General features: G+C 35.1%; 2 protein-coding genes and 1 long non-coding RNA gene across 3 annotated transcripts; all 3 read left to right on the top strand.

The window, feature by feature from the left end:
- The first annotated feature begins 529 nt into the window (after positions 1 to 529).
- On the top strand, positions 530 to 2,928 carry LOC306815124. Its single transcript, XR_013777320.1, has 3 exons — positions 530 to 646; positions 1,563 to 1,609; positions 2,526 to 2,928. It is a non-coding gene; the product is annotated as an uncharacterized lncRNA (long non-coding RNA).
- A 58-nt stretch (positions 2,929 to 2,986) lies between these two features.
- Positions 2,987 to 9,799, top strand: LOC306815114 (synaptonemal complex protein 1-like; the record flags this gene model as incomplete). The annotated part of the gene is made up of 13 exons (XM_079331740.1): positions 2,987 to 3,188; positions 3,388 to 3,461; positions 4,346 to 4,404; positions 4,739 to 4,808; positions 5,427 to 5,500; positions 5,870 to 5,978; positions 6,449 to 6,543; positions 6,681 to 6,865; positions 7,280 to 7,347; positions 7,857 to 7,918; positions 8,763 to 8,866; positions 9,354 to 9,471; positions 9,701 to 9,799. Exons 4-13 carry the CDS (start codon positions 4,742 to 4,744, stop codon positions 9,797 to 9,799), a joined length of 981 nt encoding a protein of 326 aa, XP_079187866.1. The 5' UTR covers positions 2,987 to 3,188; positions 3,388 to 3,461; positions 4,346 to 4,404; positions 4,739 to 4,741.
- Positions 9,800 to 10,105: 306 nt separating this feature from the next.
- LOC306815115 (synaptonemal complex protein 1-like) lies at positions 10,106 to 17,824 on the top strand (the record flags this gene model as incomplete). The annotated part of the gene is made up of 6 exons (XM_079331741.1): positions 10,106 to 10,211; positions 10,995 to 11,057; positions 11,762 to 11,824; positions 12,603 to 12,719; positions 13,295 to 13,405; positions 17,681 to 17,824. The coding sequence occupies exons 1-6, from the start codon at positions 10,107 to 10,109 to the stop codon at positions 17,822 to 17,824; spliced, it is 603 nt and encodes a 200-aa protein (XP_079187867.1). The 5' UTR covers position 10,106.
- Positions 17,825 to 19,034: the final 1,210 nt, after the last annotated feature.

The following is a 19,034-nucleotide window of genomic DNA, read 5'->3' on the forward strand; positions in this document are numbered from 1 at the left end:
CGATTTACAACACGGGAGGTCACAGGAGGACGGGGCTCCCCCCACTTATTCCCTGTACAGATGGGACACCCCCCTTTCCCCTCAGACCTCTCCGGCTTCCCCAGCGACGGCCAAGGTCCCTTTGTGACCTTTGGCTGGCGACCGCGGCGACATCCCGGCCCCTCGGGCAGCCTCGAGAGCTCTACGGGCGACAAGGAAGCCCCGAGACCTCGCCAACACCCCGCGGCCTGCGCTCCCTCCGGCGGCGCCATATCTGAGGGGCCGCGACTCCCGCCCGACTGCGCCTGCGCGGCAGCAGCTCCCGCCAGGCGGCGCCTCCACCTGGCGCTGAGGGGCGGCAGCTCCCGCCCGACTGCCCGCCCTGAGTGCCATAACCGCCATAACCGCCCTGAGTGCCATAACCGCCCTCGGTGCCATAACCGCCCTCAGTGCCATAACCGCCCTCAGCGCCCTCAATGCCATAACCGCCCTCAGTGCCCGCCCTCAGCTCCCTCAGCGCCCTCCCGCCCTCAGCGCCCGCCCAGAGCTGCGGCGCTGGGAGCCGCCTGCCCATCCTTTTGTTGCCGCCATGGAGAAGGAAAGCCGGTTTAAATTGTTCATTCCGCCGCGCCTGAGCGCTGGGCAATGGCCTGTGGGCAGATCCCAGGTGAGGCGCTGGGGACGCTTCCCCACCCCCCCTCAGATACTTCACTAGCGTTGATATCTTGCTCTCATCAGATCAAGTGTGCTGTGAAAATTCTGTCCCCGCACTGAGTTATGGGAATTCAACAAGTTATTTTTGCATGTCGAAGCTCCTTATGAAATAAGTTGAGACTCAAACGGGATATTCTGACAGCAGATGAGTTACTCTGTTTAGAGGACAAACTTCAGTGACTTAAAAACCTTGTAAAAGGGTATTTTCATGCTGAAACATAATCAGATATGGTTTTGAACTGCCCTTAGAAGTAAAGCAAAAAAGAAATGTCAACTACTGGTCTTCAAAAAAGTAATTGAACTTCTTGGGTTTTTTACCATGCACCAGTGCACAGACAGGCAGGAGCTGCAGAGTTCCCTGCATTGAAAGCTTCCCCTTTGGCCACAGTAAAAAATAATAATAATAAAGCAAACTGCTAAAACCCAACAGTTCCATAAACCACGGTGAAGTAAAAGCAAGCAAGTTCCAAAGCCATCACCAAAACCTTGGGCTTTGAAATTGTAGGCAGCTGATACATTAATGAAAAATTTTATTTTCACATAATCTGTAGGGTTTGTTTTTTTTTTTCCCCGGGTTTTATCCTTCTTTACAAATCTACCCATAAGAAACTGATTTTTAAATTTGTGCAGGGTTTTAACAAGTGCTCAGATGATGATTTTAAATTGCCATTTGATGTGTCCAACCGTGGAGAAATCACTGATTTAGGTAAGACTAAAATATCAGCTGTGCACATTCTTTACATTTTTTTTACATTGTCGAGTTTTAATTTTTTTGGAGTAGTCTTACAGTTTTATAACGATTTTAAATAGTTTCACTGTTACTTTTTTTTTTTAGAAATACATTGATCAAAAATCTCTTGATATTTCAGATATATTTTCACAGCAAGTGAAGCCTTGCTCTGAAGTACATGAAGAGGTCAGCTAAGTATCAACTATGCATATCTTATTTCTTGGGGTCTTTGAATTTGTTAATTCAAATTGTCAAATAGTGCCTAAAGCATTATTCAGTAGATATTTCAGGCTAAAGGAAGTAGTCAAAAGGGAATCATGTTTTCTGTCTCCTGCTTAAAGCTGAATCACTTAGAAGAGATATTTGTGATTTAGTGATTATGCCTGGAGACAAATCTTTAATAATTAAAATATTGTAATGTTGTTTGTTGTTATTGCTGTTTTTTCTTTCTTTGAAGTGCCTGTGAAGCCTGAGTTTTAATTAGAGTAAGATTTAAACACTTAAGTGTCCCTGTGGAACTGGCTCTGAATATTCTATTGAGGGACAGCAGTGTTGAAGTCAGAATATTGTTTGGAAAACTGAAGTAGATGATCCCATTTACCCTGCCTGGCTTTGTGTTATCTGTAAAACAGTGAATTTAGTGGTTTCCTCAGGCACTGGATATTTCTGCTTTAGCACAACTCATTTTTTTGTAAAAGCTTCTCTACTTTGCAGCTACAAAACACTGTTTACAACCACAAAATAAAACATATTTCCTGTGTTCCCCCTGCTGATTTTCATATCCCTGATGAGCAGACTTCTTTTAATCCTAGCAGCTGTTAAAGTACCATCAGGACTGCACCAAGGTGCTGCAGTTTTAATTTCTTTAAAACCATCTTTTGGCTGGTGTCTGAAGGCAGGTTGGAGAATTTCATTGTGTGTGGTCTGTATCCACAGAGTGGATGCACAAAGATTTAAACTTTGCCTCCTGATCATGTATAAGCTCATATCACCATCTGTGGAAAATATTACTCCTGTGATGTTTCTAAGGGATAAATATATTAATTACAACAGTATTAATTAGATAGCATTTGAGATTAAATTGTGGAACCCATTTTAATAGAATACAGAAACAAGGATTGACTCGTTCTCAAAACTCTACAAAGAGGCTGAGAAGATCAAGGAGTGGAAAGTGACTGTGGAATCAGAACTAAAGCAGAAAGAAAGAGAACACCAAGAAGATTAAAAGATTATTGAAGCACAGAATAAAACCATTCAAGATCTGCAGGCCAGTGTTTTATATATACATTGAATAGATGAAGTGAAGTGCTTCCTGATTTAGTATGATAATATTATTAGTACAATTAAATATTAAAGAATGTTGCAGTTTGGTTTGTGCCTTGAGAAAATGATTATTTTGAGAAGGTGTGTGCACCTGTCCTGTCTGAGTGTGTGCATGAAGCATTTACCTGGGTCTCAGTTGCTGGTTAATTATTGTTCATTAATTACTCTGCCTTTCATGCAAAAGATGATGAAATGAAATGAAAAAAGATGGAAAAAAAAGATTACATGCTGAGTAGCATGTAATACCAGTTAAATGGACTTCTGTCTACTGATAGCCAAAATTACTTTTTCATGTTGATTTGAGAAGTCAAAGTGTATTTCTAATGTATTTTTCAATAACAGTGTCTTTTTGCATTTGTTCCCTATGACATTAGTTAAAAAATGATAAACTCTATTTGCAACTGGAAGATGCATTATGTGAATGTGAAGATCTCTTGAAAGAGTAAGTAATGAAACCACAGAGATGGTTTTGTGCAGTTTTCATGTTTCATATAACAGATTGTGAAGGTCATTGTTACCCTTTAGGTACTTAGTATCAAATATTTCTGTATTATATAAATACATTGAAGTATATATTTATATTTAGTATAAAATACTAAATGTGCACTCCTGTGGAAACATGATATTTTTCCCTCCTTTAGAACCACTGCTTCCAGGCATCTGTGTAATCTGCTCAAGGAAACCTGCACTCACTTCACAGAGAAAACCAGCAAATGTAAATAATTTTTTCTTTTTGATTTATGAGAGCAAATGTTCTTCTAGCTTGCTCTAAATTCACAAACAGAAAGAAGTTCTCATGCTGTGTTCTCCTGTTGAGATTGGCTGCATGTGACTCTTAAAATGAGAAGTGAATTTTAAGTGGCTCACAAAACTAGAACAAGTCAATAAAGTTTAAATTCTTGAGGTTTTTAAAACATGTTCTTGATTGGGAATTTTACTTTATATGCAATGTAGAATTGTTATTGTAATCATTAAAATTTTACTAACTTGATCCTGGATATTTAAGAAGTGTCTTATTTCTTTTTAGCCTCATTTCTAGAAACACTTGTATATAGATGTACTGTTCATTTTTAATAGCTGTATTTTCATACTGTTCTCTTCCATAATTGTTTTCTTAAGGAAAAATAGTATCAATTACAAAAGTGAAAGGAAAGAAGGAAAATAAGGGCATGGAGTGTTGTTTTTTATAATGACAGTTTATAATTTTATAATGACAGTTCTGTGGTCACAGGTATCTGTTGATAGGAAGAAATGCAGTGCTAAACCCTACATTACACTTTATCAAATGCTAACAGTTTTGACAATTATTGTTCAACAACATTAATGCTATAAAAATTAATATGGTTACATAAATTTATCCTCAAAATGACACTTTTTACAGAAAAAATTATATTGGGAAGGAAATTTCCAAGCTGAGATTGCTTTATATTTCAATGAAAGGCACATTTTCCCTAGATTTTTGGCACCATATTTCATAATGACTTATTTAATAAGAAATGAGCTGATAACTCCTTTTTTAATTCATTATGCTAATTAAGCATAATGACTTGGACAGCTGGTATTCTTTAAAAAAAAATAAAAAAATTCTTGCTTTGATAGATGAACAGGAAAGAGAAGAAACAAGAGAATTGTATGAGGAACTTCATGGCAACATAGAAGTGAGTGACATAATCTTGCTAAAAGGAATGTGAGTTGAGTGGACATACTGAGCTGAGGGACATGTTTATGTTGAGATAATTTTATATCCATGTCATGTGTGATGCAGGAAATCAGGTTTTCAGTCCCTTTTCAAGAATTATTTTTGTTTTATATGCAGCAGTGTGGGGATGTAGATCCATGTGATATGTGCTTGGTGCTGGGTGAACTCCTGTCTTCTTTTTGGACTCTGTTTCACTTACCTGGTGATTTCTCACAATGGCTGAGGTTGGCAGCAGCCCCTGGGGAACTTCCAGTGTCCAATACTGAGCTTCAAATATCAAATTTTGTTTTTAGAGAATGACACTGGCATTTGAAGGCCTTCGTGTGCAGGCAGAGGAGGACAGATTGGAAATGAGTTTCAAATGTGAGAATTCTGTTTGTTGTTGTGTTTTTATGCTGCTCATAAGGCTCAACACTTTTGCACTTCACAGCTTCTATTAGCACACAGCACAGGCAGTGTCAGACAAATGGGAACTGCTGGAAGGGTGAGCAGCTCACACTGGGACACTGGGACCCTCTTCTGTTCATGCTGGCTGCATTCACTGCCTGCCCCCTTCTATTCTTATTCCTCTGGGCCAAATTTGCAACTTTATTTTTCAAATAGTCACTCAAAGTCCAAGTTTTGTCTGTGAAGTACAGTCTAGAGATCACTTTTTATTTCATGTATTTAATTAATTACATGATAATGCATAATGCTACATAAACTTCAGCTAAATGCCTCTCTCTGTATGTTCCTGTTTCATTTTCACATGCTCTTTTCTGTCAGTTTCTTACAACAAACACGGAGTAATGGACTAATTCTGTGGAAAGCTGGCAAAACAATTATATTTAATTATAAAATCAAACATTGCCTCAACAATTACTCTTGGGAAACAAAATGTATAGCTGTACAATTGCAAGCAATCTTAAACTGGAAGTTGTATTGAACTTGGAGTATATTTCAGCTAGAATGTTAACTTTGGATATCACTGTATCTCAAAAGTAAAAGAAGAAGCAGAAAAAGTGGACAAGCTTGAAAAAGAATACAAACTGGAAGTCAGTCAGAAGGAAAAGCAGGTTTGCTCAGTTTTACCATCTAATATGTGATACAACTTTATTTGTGACTAAAGGGGCAATGCAAGAGCCAAGAAGTGTTTCTGGGTATTAGTAGAAAAGTAGAAAATTCTGGGTATTAGGAGAAAATAAGTCAGATTCTGCTAAGTTTGGTGATGTTTCAGACCTTTAGTCTACTGGAATTGATAGTTTGATTTTGAACTGGAGAACCTTTTTAATTCGAGTAATGTGACTTGATCAATATTTGGCTGAGATTAACAACCTTGTCTAACCTGAATGACAGCAATGTCTGCTTCTCATCCCTGGGGTACAAATGGAAATGAGTCTGTCCCTTTCCCAGACTTCATGATGATATTTATTTAATTTTTCTAGATTTCAGCTCTTACCATAGAGAGAGATGAACAAGATGGAATAATAAAAGACATCCAGGCTCAGCTGCAGACATCACAATATAAAATAGCTGACTTAATGGAAGCCAAATGTAAGAGTTCTGTCTGCTGTGTTTGAATGTAATTGTTTATAGAAGCACAGGAAACAGGCTCATGAGAGTTTTGTTCTGTTTGTTCTGTTTGTTCTGTTTGTTCAGCAGCAGAATTTTGGGGCCTTGAGGGTCTTGTCTTTGTTTGAAACAGAAGCTGCTTATGTGGGATGGGAACTGGCAGGGTGGTTTTTAGGGGAAGTCAAGCAGTGAGAACTTTTGAAAATTGCAAGGGGGAAATCCATTGCTTCAGTTTTGCAAATTTACAATCAGGCAGGTGCCACTGAGGACACTTTTAAAAGTTTGATTTTCAATATTTTTAAGCCATCTATATTCAAAGTATTTATAGTATATTATGTCAGTACCATTGGTCTTTGTTAAATTCTATCAATGTATGTAATCTTCCATTTATAGCAGCATTTTTTAGTAAATATCCTAGTTTTAAAAATATAAACATACATTTTTTTGCTTAGCCCATAAAGAAGAAATGTTGAAGGAATCTGAGGTCAGTAAAGAACATTTGAGAGCAGAGCTGGAAGAGGCTAAAATTTCATTGCAAAAGGCAGAGGTACACCTTGCTTATAATTTTACAGTATAAATAGACTAGATGAGTATTTGAATAAATAATTATGGATACTTTAGATATGAAACAGCTGTAGCTGTTTGTTGCAAAACAATGTTTGGAAATTATATCATGTTTTGAAGGCTAATCAGAAGAACTTAGAAACTGAATTCCAGACTACAGTGAAAACATTAATTGAGGTCACCAGAGAAAAGGAAGCACAGGAGGAAGAATGTAAAAAAGTGAAGGCTTTGCTTGCAGCCATGACAGAGGAGTTTGAGATTTCTACTGCCAATTTGAAAAGCTTGCTGCAAAAGGAACAAAATAGGTAAATTCAAGAGTTTCAATTCAGAGACTCACAGGTTGCAGTCTATGACAAAATCAAGAACAATTGGAAATGAAGTTGAAATTTGGAAGGTTTTTGATACAGTGGTTTAATGCAAAGAATTTAATGTAATTTTTTTTTATTTGTGCTGGTTGATACTGGTCGATAAAAAGTAAATTTTTGCCCCCTCCAACTTCTATAATTCTGTCTTTAAGAAATGCAAATTTCTGTAAGTATACATTTGCTTATTTTAAGTTGTAAAAGTGAAATTTGATATGTGCTGCAGGCTGATGTATCATGTGCCTGTTGAATAATAAATGTTCTTAAAGTGCTTGTGGTGAGACTCTGTCCTGTTGTCCTTTGAGTTTCAGTGCTTTGTACTATACATTTGGGTTTTTTAAATTATCATTTTCTCAGATCAACAAATTATGAAGTTGAATTAAAGATGAGTACCTTGGAGCTCCAAAATAAGTCTGCTGAACTGGGTAAGGCTTGTAGAAATGCAGAACATGAGCTAGCTAGTAATAAAAATATTTTCTGGAAATGGACTGTATCTAGTACTTGGAGAAATGATTTTACAGTACCAGTACCTGTCAGGAATTCCTAAATTTATTTTTACAATGGAAACAATTTTGGTTTAAGACCATCCATCCTCTTTTTTTTTTTTTTTCCTGGAACAATGCAGATGCATCAATACTTGGAGAATACTTTGGTCTTGCAGTCCATGTTTTATTTGAAGCCATAATTGTGGAAAACATAATAGGTTCTGAATTTTATTTTAAGATAAATAATTAGTTTCTCTTCAGACATAGATTTGCTAATGTCTTTCTTAATCATTTTTTCAAGTCTACATTTAGATTAAGTCATAAATTAGCTGAACTTAATCCAATAAATTTTGAGAACTGGGTATTGCAAAAAAGTAAATGTTTTATACTGCCTGCTAAATATGAAAAATTACTTATGTTCCATTAATTTTACATTGCATGTGCTATAGAAAAGATGACTAAAGTAAAATGTGAGAAAGAAGTGCAGCTTGAAGAGCTATCAGAAACTCTGGTAAATGTTCATTGTATTAATCTCATGGCATTTGCTTTTCATATGAAATTCCTCTTGCTTTGTAAGTACCTTAAATGTCATAAATAAACACAGTCCAATCTACCTTAACATTTCTACTGAACTTTCTCACACACAGTTTCAGTGTTTTCTTTGAAGAACTTGTTTATTGCCACTGTTTTTCTTGTCTCCTGTGTTTTGCTTTTCCTTGTCAAGATTTTTGGTTATTTCCTTCTTTGTTCATGCCCATTCAAATGCCTTTATATCCCTCTGGCTAGAAAGTTTTCCCATTTTTTTCTTAATTTACAGAAGTTAATTACTCTGTCCTCTGTGAACCTTATGTGTTCTGTGACAAAGGCCCATTTTCTGTCACAGAAGTCTAAGCTATATGAAGTACACTCTTAATGGAGGTTTATTTTCATTTTGATTTTATATTTACAAGTCTAACAAGAAACTGCATCAACTGAAGGTAGTCTGAAATCAGGTGTGCATTTTACACAACTGCTTGTAATGCTCTCCAAATCAGAGAGGTCTGAAATAGGACAGTGACATGTTTTTGTAAATAGCCAATCACACATCATAATTTATTCAGATGAATGCAAAGGCTTATGAAGTTTGAAGCAAATGTCTTTATTTAAAATTATGTCCAAGGAACCTAATTTAGTAGTTTTGCTGACTGGGTAATTAAACTCACAGCACTGGTGTCAGAGTTCACTCCCTCCCACCACTTCATATTCCACCAGAGATGTGTAAAAATACAGTCTGGATAATCCATGGCTGGGATTGGTTCTTCTGAAAGCCTGGAGTTTATAATGTATGCTCAAAACTCTTCCTTTTCCTTTTGCAGAAACAAATGCATGATTTGAAAGTACAGCTGACTAGCACAGCTGAAAAGGAACAAGATTATTTAAAGCAGCTTTTGAGTCTGAAAACAGATCTTGAACAAGAGGGGTATGACCATTTTGAAAATATAATATTTGATTTTTTTTTTGGTGTTATGTAGGAGTTACTTTGGTACACAGAGAAATGAGCTGTGATTGTTTTCTAATGGAAATTTGGAACCACACAGTATGACATTAATGATATACTTACCTTTGTAAATTACATTTTATTTATATTATTCTATGGAATATGCAGTTGTTCTATATCTCTTTGACTTTGTTAACAAGAAGAGAAAGTTTCTGAATTCATTGTTGGTCCTGCTTTGAGCTACATCATCTTCACTAACCATTATATTTATATAGAATTGACTCTGGTTTTCTTTACTTCTTCTGTCACCTTTTTATATCACTGTGACTTTGCTGCAAAGCTTATCTTTGTAGATAAAGGCCTGGACTTTTTTCATCATGGAGTAACACTTAATAATGGGTACATTTAACTTAAAAGGATATTTCAAAATGCATGTTCTTATTCCTCTTGGCCATTTGTTTTAAATTAGGTTAAAGAATGAACAACTAACAGTGTTTCTCAATAAGGTTTCACTAGAGAAAGAACAAATAGCACAAGAGAAAAATGATGTGGTTGCAGAACTCAAGAAACTGCAAGAAAAACAAGAGGCAAGTTGTAAACTTCCAGCTTTTATTTAAAGGACAATGATCAATTTTACAAATCAGATGATAAATTGCAACATGACATGGTTGTGTAGAGTACCCAAACTATTTTTGTGTTTGAATTGGAAAGAAAGTGTATTGTGAATAAGGTAGGTCAGTGTGCTTTGGATGTCTTTGAATTTTTTAAGAGATCACTTTGAATTTTATTTCTTTGCTGACATGGGTCTTTATTTAGGATAGTAAGAAAAAAGAAGAAAATACAAAGCAGTTAGTTGTAAACCTAGAAGAGGCAAATGCCCAGCTAAGGCAAGTAAAAACAAATGTTCATGTCTGATATTGTTAAAGGAAAAAAATTCTGATAGTTGTGTTCATATGCTGCTTTCTGGGATTTTTTTGATTAAATAAAACAGCTAAACAGAAACTATTCAATATTGCTGTTGGCCAAGCAGAAATTCTCTCAGATTAGAAACACTTATTGTTTCTAAGACTTTTTTTTTTCTGTTTCTGTAACTAAAAGAACATTTTCACTGAGCACCTTCTGAAGTTCCCATTAACAGCTCTTTTTAGAAAATAAAATAGGAGTTTATTAGCAGTACTGAAAAGAAGTTAATTTTTGAGTAATTTTTAGTCAATGCTTACTAATGTTTGTTAATTTGGCCCTTAGAATTGAATTGGAGTCTTTGAAGGAGAAAATGGCAAAGACAGCTCAAGAGATGCAAAGTAAACTGGATGAAAAAGAAGAAAATGTAAGTCATGTCATGAGAAAATGTTACACAACCTGCAGGGCAGAATTTAAATGTAAAATATTTGTTGGGTTTTTTCTGCAAAGCTCTGCCTGGGGGATGTGGTCTGTGCCAGAGGTTTTATTCTTTCACAGCTGCTGAGCCCTGTTATTTTCAAAACAAGCACAATCACTGGGATTTTTACTCTTTGATTGGAAATTGAATATTAAAGATTTATTTGATTTCAGGCAAACAGAAAACCTGCTTTTTTTTTTTTTTTTTTTTTTTTTTTTCATCTACCCACTGGGTGATGGATGAGCTCTGGATTAGTTTTTTATATGCAATGTGAGTTTTAGTGTTTCAAAGCAATCCATTAAAATGGATTACAGAATTTCATTGTGAAAGTCAAAAGATGCCCAATTGTAATTTCAGGTTAAGAGCACTGAAAATGAAATTTCAAGAAAGGAAAAGCAGTTGAAGATTCTAGAAAATAATTGGGAAAATTCATTTTTTCATGGATTGTAGGGAACTTCATACAAATGTATTTTTTAAATTGTGAAGATATTGGGTTTTTTCCTTCTTCTGTCTTAACTCTATAACCACTAAGGAACTGCTTCACTGCTATTAATTAACATCTTGTAGGACTTTATGTCTAAAATTTCAATAATTCTAACACATCAGTTTGTATTTCAGTCCCATCAGAATAAACCAGACTGGTGCAAGTGCATGTTTGAGAATGTTGGCAGGAATTGCTAACACACTGAGTAATTTTTAGGACTTAATTAATGTTTGAAATATCTCTTTCAGGTGAATAATTTAAAGAAACAGGTGGAAAATAAAACCAAATGCTTTGAAGAGTTGCAGCAGGAGGTATGTAGAGATTTTGAAAGTTACAAATACATCAGCACATGGTATTTTGGGGTGACTTTTCAGCATTTTTTGTCTGCTGTGATATCCTTAGACACACCTATGTAATTTAAAAATTTTCCTTTCTTATCCTAACTGAGCAAATTAAGGACTCATCTTTGGAATCACTTGATCTATTAAATTAGCCTTAATTTGAAAAAAAGCAATTACAAAAATAATACCTTTAATAAACTTCTATTTTTTCATTTACTACATAGTGTTATTTATGTATTTGTAATAAAGACCTATTACAGTTACCACTAGTAGAAAATAATTCTGCACTAGCACAAATTGTAGTAACTTCACTGTAAATATTTATATATTTATATATATAACTTGTATTTTTTGTCATGACATCTCCACACCTTCTGTCAGCAGCATCTTAGTTTTAATTCCCATTTAATTCTCATTTGTTATTCCCTGTGGTTGCTCAGGAGGAGCCTTTTTTAAGGTCATGAAGAAACAGAAATATCACAGTAATTATTTGAACATTCTTTTGTTTGGAGAATTGTTCTGGAACCTGAACTGCACAATAGTTATAGAATGAACTCAATTCAATAACATGAACTTAATGAAAACTGGAATTTTTTGCCATTCTTGACACACTTAAACCATTACATAATTCTGTTAAGTTACTAAGGTACAGTTGTTTTGCTTTATTTCAACAGAATAATGTGCTGAAAAAGAAAATTACTGCAGACAGCAAGAAAATCAGTATTTATGAAGAGAAGGTAGGTTTAAATAAGATCACATAGAAGATGAGGTGAGTGTTTTTAAGTCTCAGTGTAATTAATGATAAATTGTTAAATACATTCTGAACTGGTTTATGGATCTGGGATACAGATTTGGCAGGAATGAAGTCACAGTTTTTAGAAGATTTTTAATCTTGGGCACTGACTATTGGACATTTAAAAGAGATGGACTTCACATCACAATTAATTATGTTTCTAATCAGTTCCTTTCCTTATTTTCCTTTTATTGATAGTGGACTGAACAGTAACTCCAATGTGACAGAAAAGAATTTAAAAGACTCACTTCAGGCTGTTCTTTAAATGTTTTCTGCAGTGGGAATCTCTCTAATGGGAATATTGTGTCCAGCTTTAGCTACTGCACTTGAAGAAGGAAGTGGATTTTTTTTGAGGATATTCATTTGAGGAACTTAAAAGGAAAAACTGTAATCAAAATGCACAGCTGGGAGAAAAATGTACCATAAAACCTGTGAAAATCTCATCTAGATTTACAAGAGGGAGAATAAAATCTCCATTTGTATTTGGTTTTTTTTTTCAAGGAATTCACAGCATGTAGGGCAATCCTTCCCATTGTGCTGTTACCATTGTTTCTCTGAATATTTTCTAACTCACTTGAAAAAAAGCTGAACTTTTAAATAGGAATTTTAATCATATACCTGAAAACTAACACTGTGTTTCTGCTCAAAAATAAGAGGTTAAAAAAATCATTAACATATTAATTCCTAAGCAAATAACAGCAGCAATTCTGCATTCTCAAAAGGTGAATAAATTGCAGTTAGAGATGGAAAATATGAACAAGCAACATAAGGAAGCAGTTGACATCTATCAAAAAGACATAGAAACAAGAAAAATGAATGAAAATAAACTTAATGAACAGGTGAGAGGTGTTAATTTTTACTGCTATTGAATATTTTTTATTTAAAATGTTTTTATGAAGTTTTATTGACCAGATTCCTTGCTGTTAGATTTCAGCCTTATCAACATAAATTGAAATTCTTGTGTATGCCTGTGAGCAAAGCTTTAGGTGATGAAGTTGAAGGATGTGAATATATCTTCAAAAAGAAGAACCCAGTTAAAATTTCATTATTTCAAGATACAGCTCAAGGAAATTCTACCTTTGGTATTAAGTCAGCATAGCTAAATTAGATTATAACTTCTCCCATATTAGTATTTTTCTGCCCATATACTTTTTGATGGTAATACTGAGAAATGTTAGGGCAGAGTGCTTGAAACTTTGGTTCAAATTGAACTTGCCTTCCATGGATGTGTCTTTAATCTTGCTCATTTTAACAATCTTCATAAAAAAATCTCAGTTTTGAAAAGGATCTTAAAAGCAAATGAAGTTCAAGTGGGACTACATTGCACCCACAGGGGGAAGAAGAAATTAAACTTAAGATTTAAAAAAAAATATGTTGTTATATTTGTGAATAAAATGCAATTTGCTGCTAACAGGTAGAAAAGGTGAAGTTGCTTTATGAGGAAGCAACAATGATACAGAGAGAAACTGAAACCCGATGTCAGCACAGGATAACTGAGATGGTGGCACTCATGGAGAAGCACAAGGCAAGAGATTTTCCTGATTGCTCTGATTTGTCATGTCTTAAGAACCTTTCAGAACAAAAAAAAGGCCTGAATCTGGGAAAAAAAGTGACTTTTCATCACCTAAAATAGAATTCATTTGAAGATTTTGAAAACAGATAAATTCCATTTCTCTAAATTTCTAGGATTTTAATTTTTTTTTTTTTTAATTCAGGTTTCCTTTGATACCATCTGAATGCAGGATTTTTCAGTTTTAGTTTGGCCTCTTTCTCTGAGGTGACTGTCAGCAGTTTACCTTGACACCTTTTAATTTACCTTTCTATTCCTCACTTTTGCAATATTTTTAGCAGATATTAACAAAAATAGCATGGCTGGCTTTTAGGTGCTGAATACACAGGAATAAAACACTCCCTGCCAGTCCACAAAATAATACTGCATTAAGCATTTTCTGTTTTACAATTTCTGCAGAAGCATCAGTGTTTGTTCATGGTACTTTCTGAATCTTCTGGTTTAAAAAAATTGTGTTTTAAGACTGGATAGATCCATAATTGTAACTTTTATGTGTCACATGTTTTGAGTTTGTTGGTTTGTTGGTTTTTTTTTAACACAGAATGAATATGATAAAATGGTTGAAGAAAAAGATGCAGAGTTGAGAGTATATAAATTTAAACAGCAAAAGCAGTTTTCATCAGAAAGAGCAATGGTAAGGATTACTTTCCAATGTTCAATAATTCAGTGATGTCCTTGTGCAGTGTGATTTGATACTGGCTGAGCACCAGGCAGGCACAAAAAAAACATTCACTCCTTTTTTTTCTGCTATGGGTGAGCAGAGGAGGGGAAAGAAAAATTGAAGGACTCGTGAGTTGTGATAACGATTAGGAGAAAAACACTTTAAGGGTAAAACAGGTTCAAACTTAAATAGTATCAAGAAAATTGAGTATTAATAGATTGAAAAGTGAGTAATGAGAAATAAAATAATTTAGAACACTTTTTCCCCAATCCCTCCCTCCTGTCCACTGACAGCACAGGGAGACAAAACATGATCTTTAGTCAGTTTGTCACTTCTAAATTTTTTTTTTCAGTTTGTTTAGGGAGTTTCTTTTTCTTGCTGTGCTCTGGGATCTTTCCCAACAAAGACAATTCTCTGTGAACTTTGCCAGTGTGGTTTTAATTTTTACAAGTAGCAGTTCCACCTGACCTCACTGTGGCTTGCAGAAGAATCTCAGCTCTCATGTTTGCAGCATTTCTTTTCCTTCCTTTCCCTCACTGACTTCAGTTGTTCTTTTCACATGTCTTCACTTTTTCCTTTTCTCTGATTTGGGAGAAAATTGTTGTTTGCAGGTCTGTTTTTTTTCTCAAGTTCTATCAGTTGAAAAGTTCTTCCAGGGTTTTGCAGCACTGAAAGGTAAATCTTAGATTTCCAGGGATGAAAGACCAAGAAATTGGATGTGCAGGCACTTTTATAGAGGGGAAGGTTAAATTTTTAACCAATAGGGGGGAGCATAAGGCAGAGTTTACAATCCATAACCCAATGAGAAAACACAGGGGGAGGGAACAATTGAAACAGCTCAGTGGGGCTGTGAAGAATTGACAGGGAAGTTTCCAGACTAAAAGGTAGGTAAAAATGGGAATGACAACTTAATGGGAGGAGGAACAAGGAACATTCTGGATGAAGGGGCTAGTTTAGAGCAAGATGGACAACGAGGTGGGGAGGGGTTAACTATCTGCTTTAGTGGGACTGAACAGTAAAAATCAGCCACTAATTTATTTGCTTTTATTTTCTTATTCTGGGCACTAAAAACTCCAAATGTTTCTCAAAATAAATTAAGAGTAGCAGTGTGTTTGTGTCTTCTCTTCCAGATAGTGTGTCATGTTCTGACTTCACAGTTTGAATAAGAAACTTTTGGTTTAAATAGTTAGATTCTACCCTGTTCTCCCAAGTGTTTTAAAGTTTTACCTTGAACACTTATGATCAATTATCTCTTTCTTATAGCACTTCAGTCTTTTTTAAACAAGCTAAAGCAAAGCTTCAAGTATAAGGTTGAAAAACAAATAAAATAATATTTTGTATCTAATGATTACTGTCTCACTTTGGACTGTTTTCCTTTTTTTCAGGATGGGCATAGTTAACCCTACCCTTTATTTAATTTTTAGGAAAATGAGCTGTCATGTTTGAAAAATGAACTGTCATCCCTTAAGGAACAACTGAAAGCAGAAATGGAAGAAAAGGTGGATTTTTTCCCTGATTGGGGAGTGTGGGTGAGAGGTGTGGCCTGGGCTTGTGCTCTAGAGGAGTTGAAAAGGAATGAAAATAAATAGAGAAACAATGTCTGGTCATATATTTGTGTCAACTTTGTCTGTGATCACAAACTGTGTTCTGTAATTACCAAGAAGATTTTTAACAACTGAACTCAAGTGAGTATTTACCTCCTGTCACACAACTCTTTTTTAGGAGAATCTTTTAAAACATCACTCTCAAAATGTGATTCCTGAAAGTGAAAAGAAAAACAAGGTAACTGCAACTTTTTAATTGGTTTTAGAATTTGGTATTATTTATATGTGTAGAATCAATTGAAGTGCCATGATAATTGATTTGCATTCAGCAAAAGACACTGGAGTGCTTTTTCACTTAAAACTTTTTAAGTTATAGAAAATACAAACTTATGTTCCTGAGACTGCTAAACCTTGTTTAGATCTAATGAATATATTCATGTAAAAAAATAGAAAGTCTTCAAATTATATTCCTGTGGAAGTCAACATGATGGAAAAGAAAAATATATCTCCTTCAGTACTTGCCCTTTGGGCAGTCCAACATTGAAGTTTTGTAACTCCTAACAGTGAATTTTTCTCCTTGTATTTTTCTGTCTGTATTTCTTATTTTTCCCTTGGATAAGCAGGGATTTTAAAGGGTAATACCATTCCATGGAGATATGAGACAGCAGTTTATGGAAGGGCTCCCAATGTGTCATTTTTCTTGATCAGCTGTTGCTTTTTGTCACCAGAATTGTTTTATTTATTCTTCAAACATGTCCATTTGTAAAAGCAATTTTTTCTCTATGGAAGGGAAAAAAGCTTATACAGCTGTAAAAATTGTTGAAGTATCAAAGTATTCCTGACCCTTCTTCCCTGTCAGGAGTGGTTTTCATATTGGAAAAATAGAATCCACCACCCTTTTGACGTTATCTTTCTGAAAAAGGACTGGACTATTGCAATGTTTCTCAGTTTAACTTCTAGTGAAAGGACTGTTCTAAGTAACAGCAGTCTTGATATTGCTATCAATCTTCCTCTGAAAGCCTTTTCCTTTTGTTAGCTCTATTTGCTTAAATATTTTATATAGTCTTTATATTTTATATGTATTTTATATTTTATATTTATATTCTATATTTTATATTTTGTATTTGATATATACATGTAGTGGCTGCAGTTCAGAATAACCAGAATTTCTGCAGATAAACATGAACTTAGACACAAGGTGCTATGAAACTCAATTCTTCCACAGCTTCCTGTTCATTCTCCTAGTCTGCAACCAAAAAATGGATATTTCCACCCCACCCCACTTTTTTTGGGTTTTTGTTTTGTGTCTGGATGGAAAGCAAGAGTTCCACCAGTCTCTCTTGGACTCAGCCTATAAACTGGGTCATGAGTTTGGGTTTAGATTCTATACTTAACCCCATAAAATAGAATTTAAAAATATAAAACTTTTCTTTCCCAGACATATATTATAAAGACTTCTCCAACAGATAAACTGCCAAGGGGAAGAAGCACAAACCCTCCTTCAGAGCAGAGCACAAGGAAAAAACAAAAAGTGCTTATCCATCTGGATACTCAGTCAGACAGCTCTGAGCACACTGACCTGCTGGTAAGTCAGAGAGCAAACCCTGTGCTGAACAGTTCTTGGTGCTCACTGCTGTGCCTTAGAGTGAAGAGAAAGATTCAATACAATATTTATGTATTTTTATTAATTTACTCTTTCTGGAATTGTGGTTATATGTACATAATTTTTTTTGAACTGTTACGCCTCATAGTGATATCTTACCTTTTTTTTTTTTTCTTCATAGTTTAATATCCTTAGGGGGAAAGAAAAAGTATTTTTTAATATAATGTGACCAAATATCTTTTTAAATTTATTAGAGCATAGTATCAGAAGAAGAAATGTTTAAAACCTTGTACAAAGATTATCCACAAGCTTCACAATTACATCCCACAGCACCAAAAAAGGTATGTCACCCTTCCATAAGATCAAACCAAATAACCAGATTGTTTAGAGAAACCAATGGATGGCTTTGTTTCCCTTTCCAGACTCCATCTGCAGGCAGTGAGAAATCCCCAGGCTCTGCTCTGAAGCTCAGGACCATGAGGAGGATGCGCGAGGCGGGCTGGACTGCGATCTCCAAACCCGACAGGAGGAGGAAAATGAGGGAGGTGGCAAAGCTCTTTGCTTGAAATGCACAATGAGGGAGGTGGCAAAGCTCTTTGCTTGAAATGCACCAACACCCAGTGACTGCCATTTCTTACTGCTGGCTCCACAGAATTGTTGTTATCTCAGTTGTTGCATTTTTCTGTCATACTGTGTTTAATACTATTTTCTTTTACACGTATAAACTTTATAGATCTCTAACTGCATCTCCCTGCAGGGCATTTTCCACCTTTCCTTCCTTGTGCTTCAAAATGTTGGGACATAATTTCACCTTTCCTCCCTTGCTGGGACACAATTAGCCAATTTTAAATTTAGAAGAAAAAATGTAACTACATAGGAAGTTGTTTCAAAACTGTTTGTGTCATTGGAAATTCTGGTTTGAAAGCACTTCTGTTCTTTTAAATTTGCTGTTTTTCTTAATACATAACACTTAGTGAAAGAAGTGGAGCTGTTAAGTGTATGCACTTTTACCTGAAGTCCTTGTGTTTTTTCTATTTTAATGGCTGTTAAACCTGTTTTTTAAACTGTTTGGTTTTCAGTATGTTCAAACTGTTTTGAAATTTCTAATATTGAAGTTTCAATAAAATTACTTGTATTTAAAAATATTTCAGCTTCATAAAGAGTAAGATATGCACATGATGAGATAATGAAAACAATGTTAAGATGCTATTAAATTGTTTATCTGAAATATAAAGTGTGAGACTGAGTGCTATTGTTTTAAGTATTTGAAGACAGAATCAAATGATCAAATTGAATCACCAGCCAGCTTCTGGTCTGTAATGACCGATTAGAACATCTATTCCTGCATTAATCCTTGATTAATCTTGGTTTACAACAATGACAATCCCCACTTCAGAGCCTAAAGATATCAAGAAAACTACAACTACTTCTTCCAATATAATGAAAAATCAGAAATCTCAGATTTCTCTGATGTGGGAAGCAAAACATTTGTTGCCTTTGTTTTGTGTAGTCTTAGGGATAGGCCAGTGGTTCCTTATGTTGACCTGTTGAGTAGTGATGTAAATGAGATTATTTATTGTATGTAACTAACAAATATTGTGCAAAGATCTGGAAGAATGAGCACTTGAAAGCAAAAAAGTCTGTACTGCCCATTTCTAGACTCAAACAGTGAGTGACCAATTGGAACCCTTTAGTATTTTCTAGGGACATGAATCCATGGTATATCACATAATCCTCCTGACACCACGCGTGTGTCCTGTGAGGTGAAAAATTACA

This window comes from Erithacus rubecula (genome assembly GCF_903797595.1).
Source record: "Erithacus rubecula genome assembly, contig: scaffold_100_arrow_ctg1, whole genome shotgun sequence".
In the NCBI taxonomy this organism is placed as follows: domain Eukaryota; kingdom Metazoa; phylum Chordata; class Aves; order Passeriformes; family Muscicapidae; genus Erithacus; species Erithacus rubecula.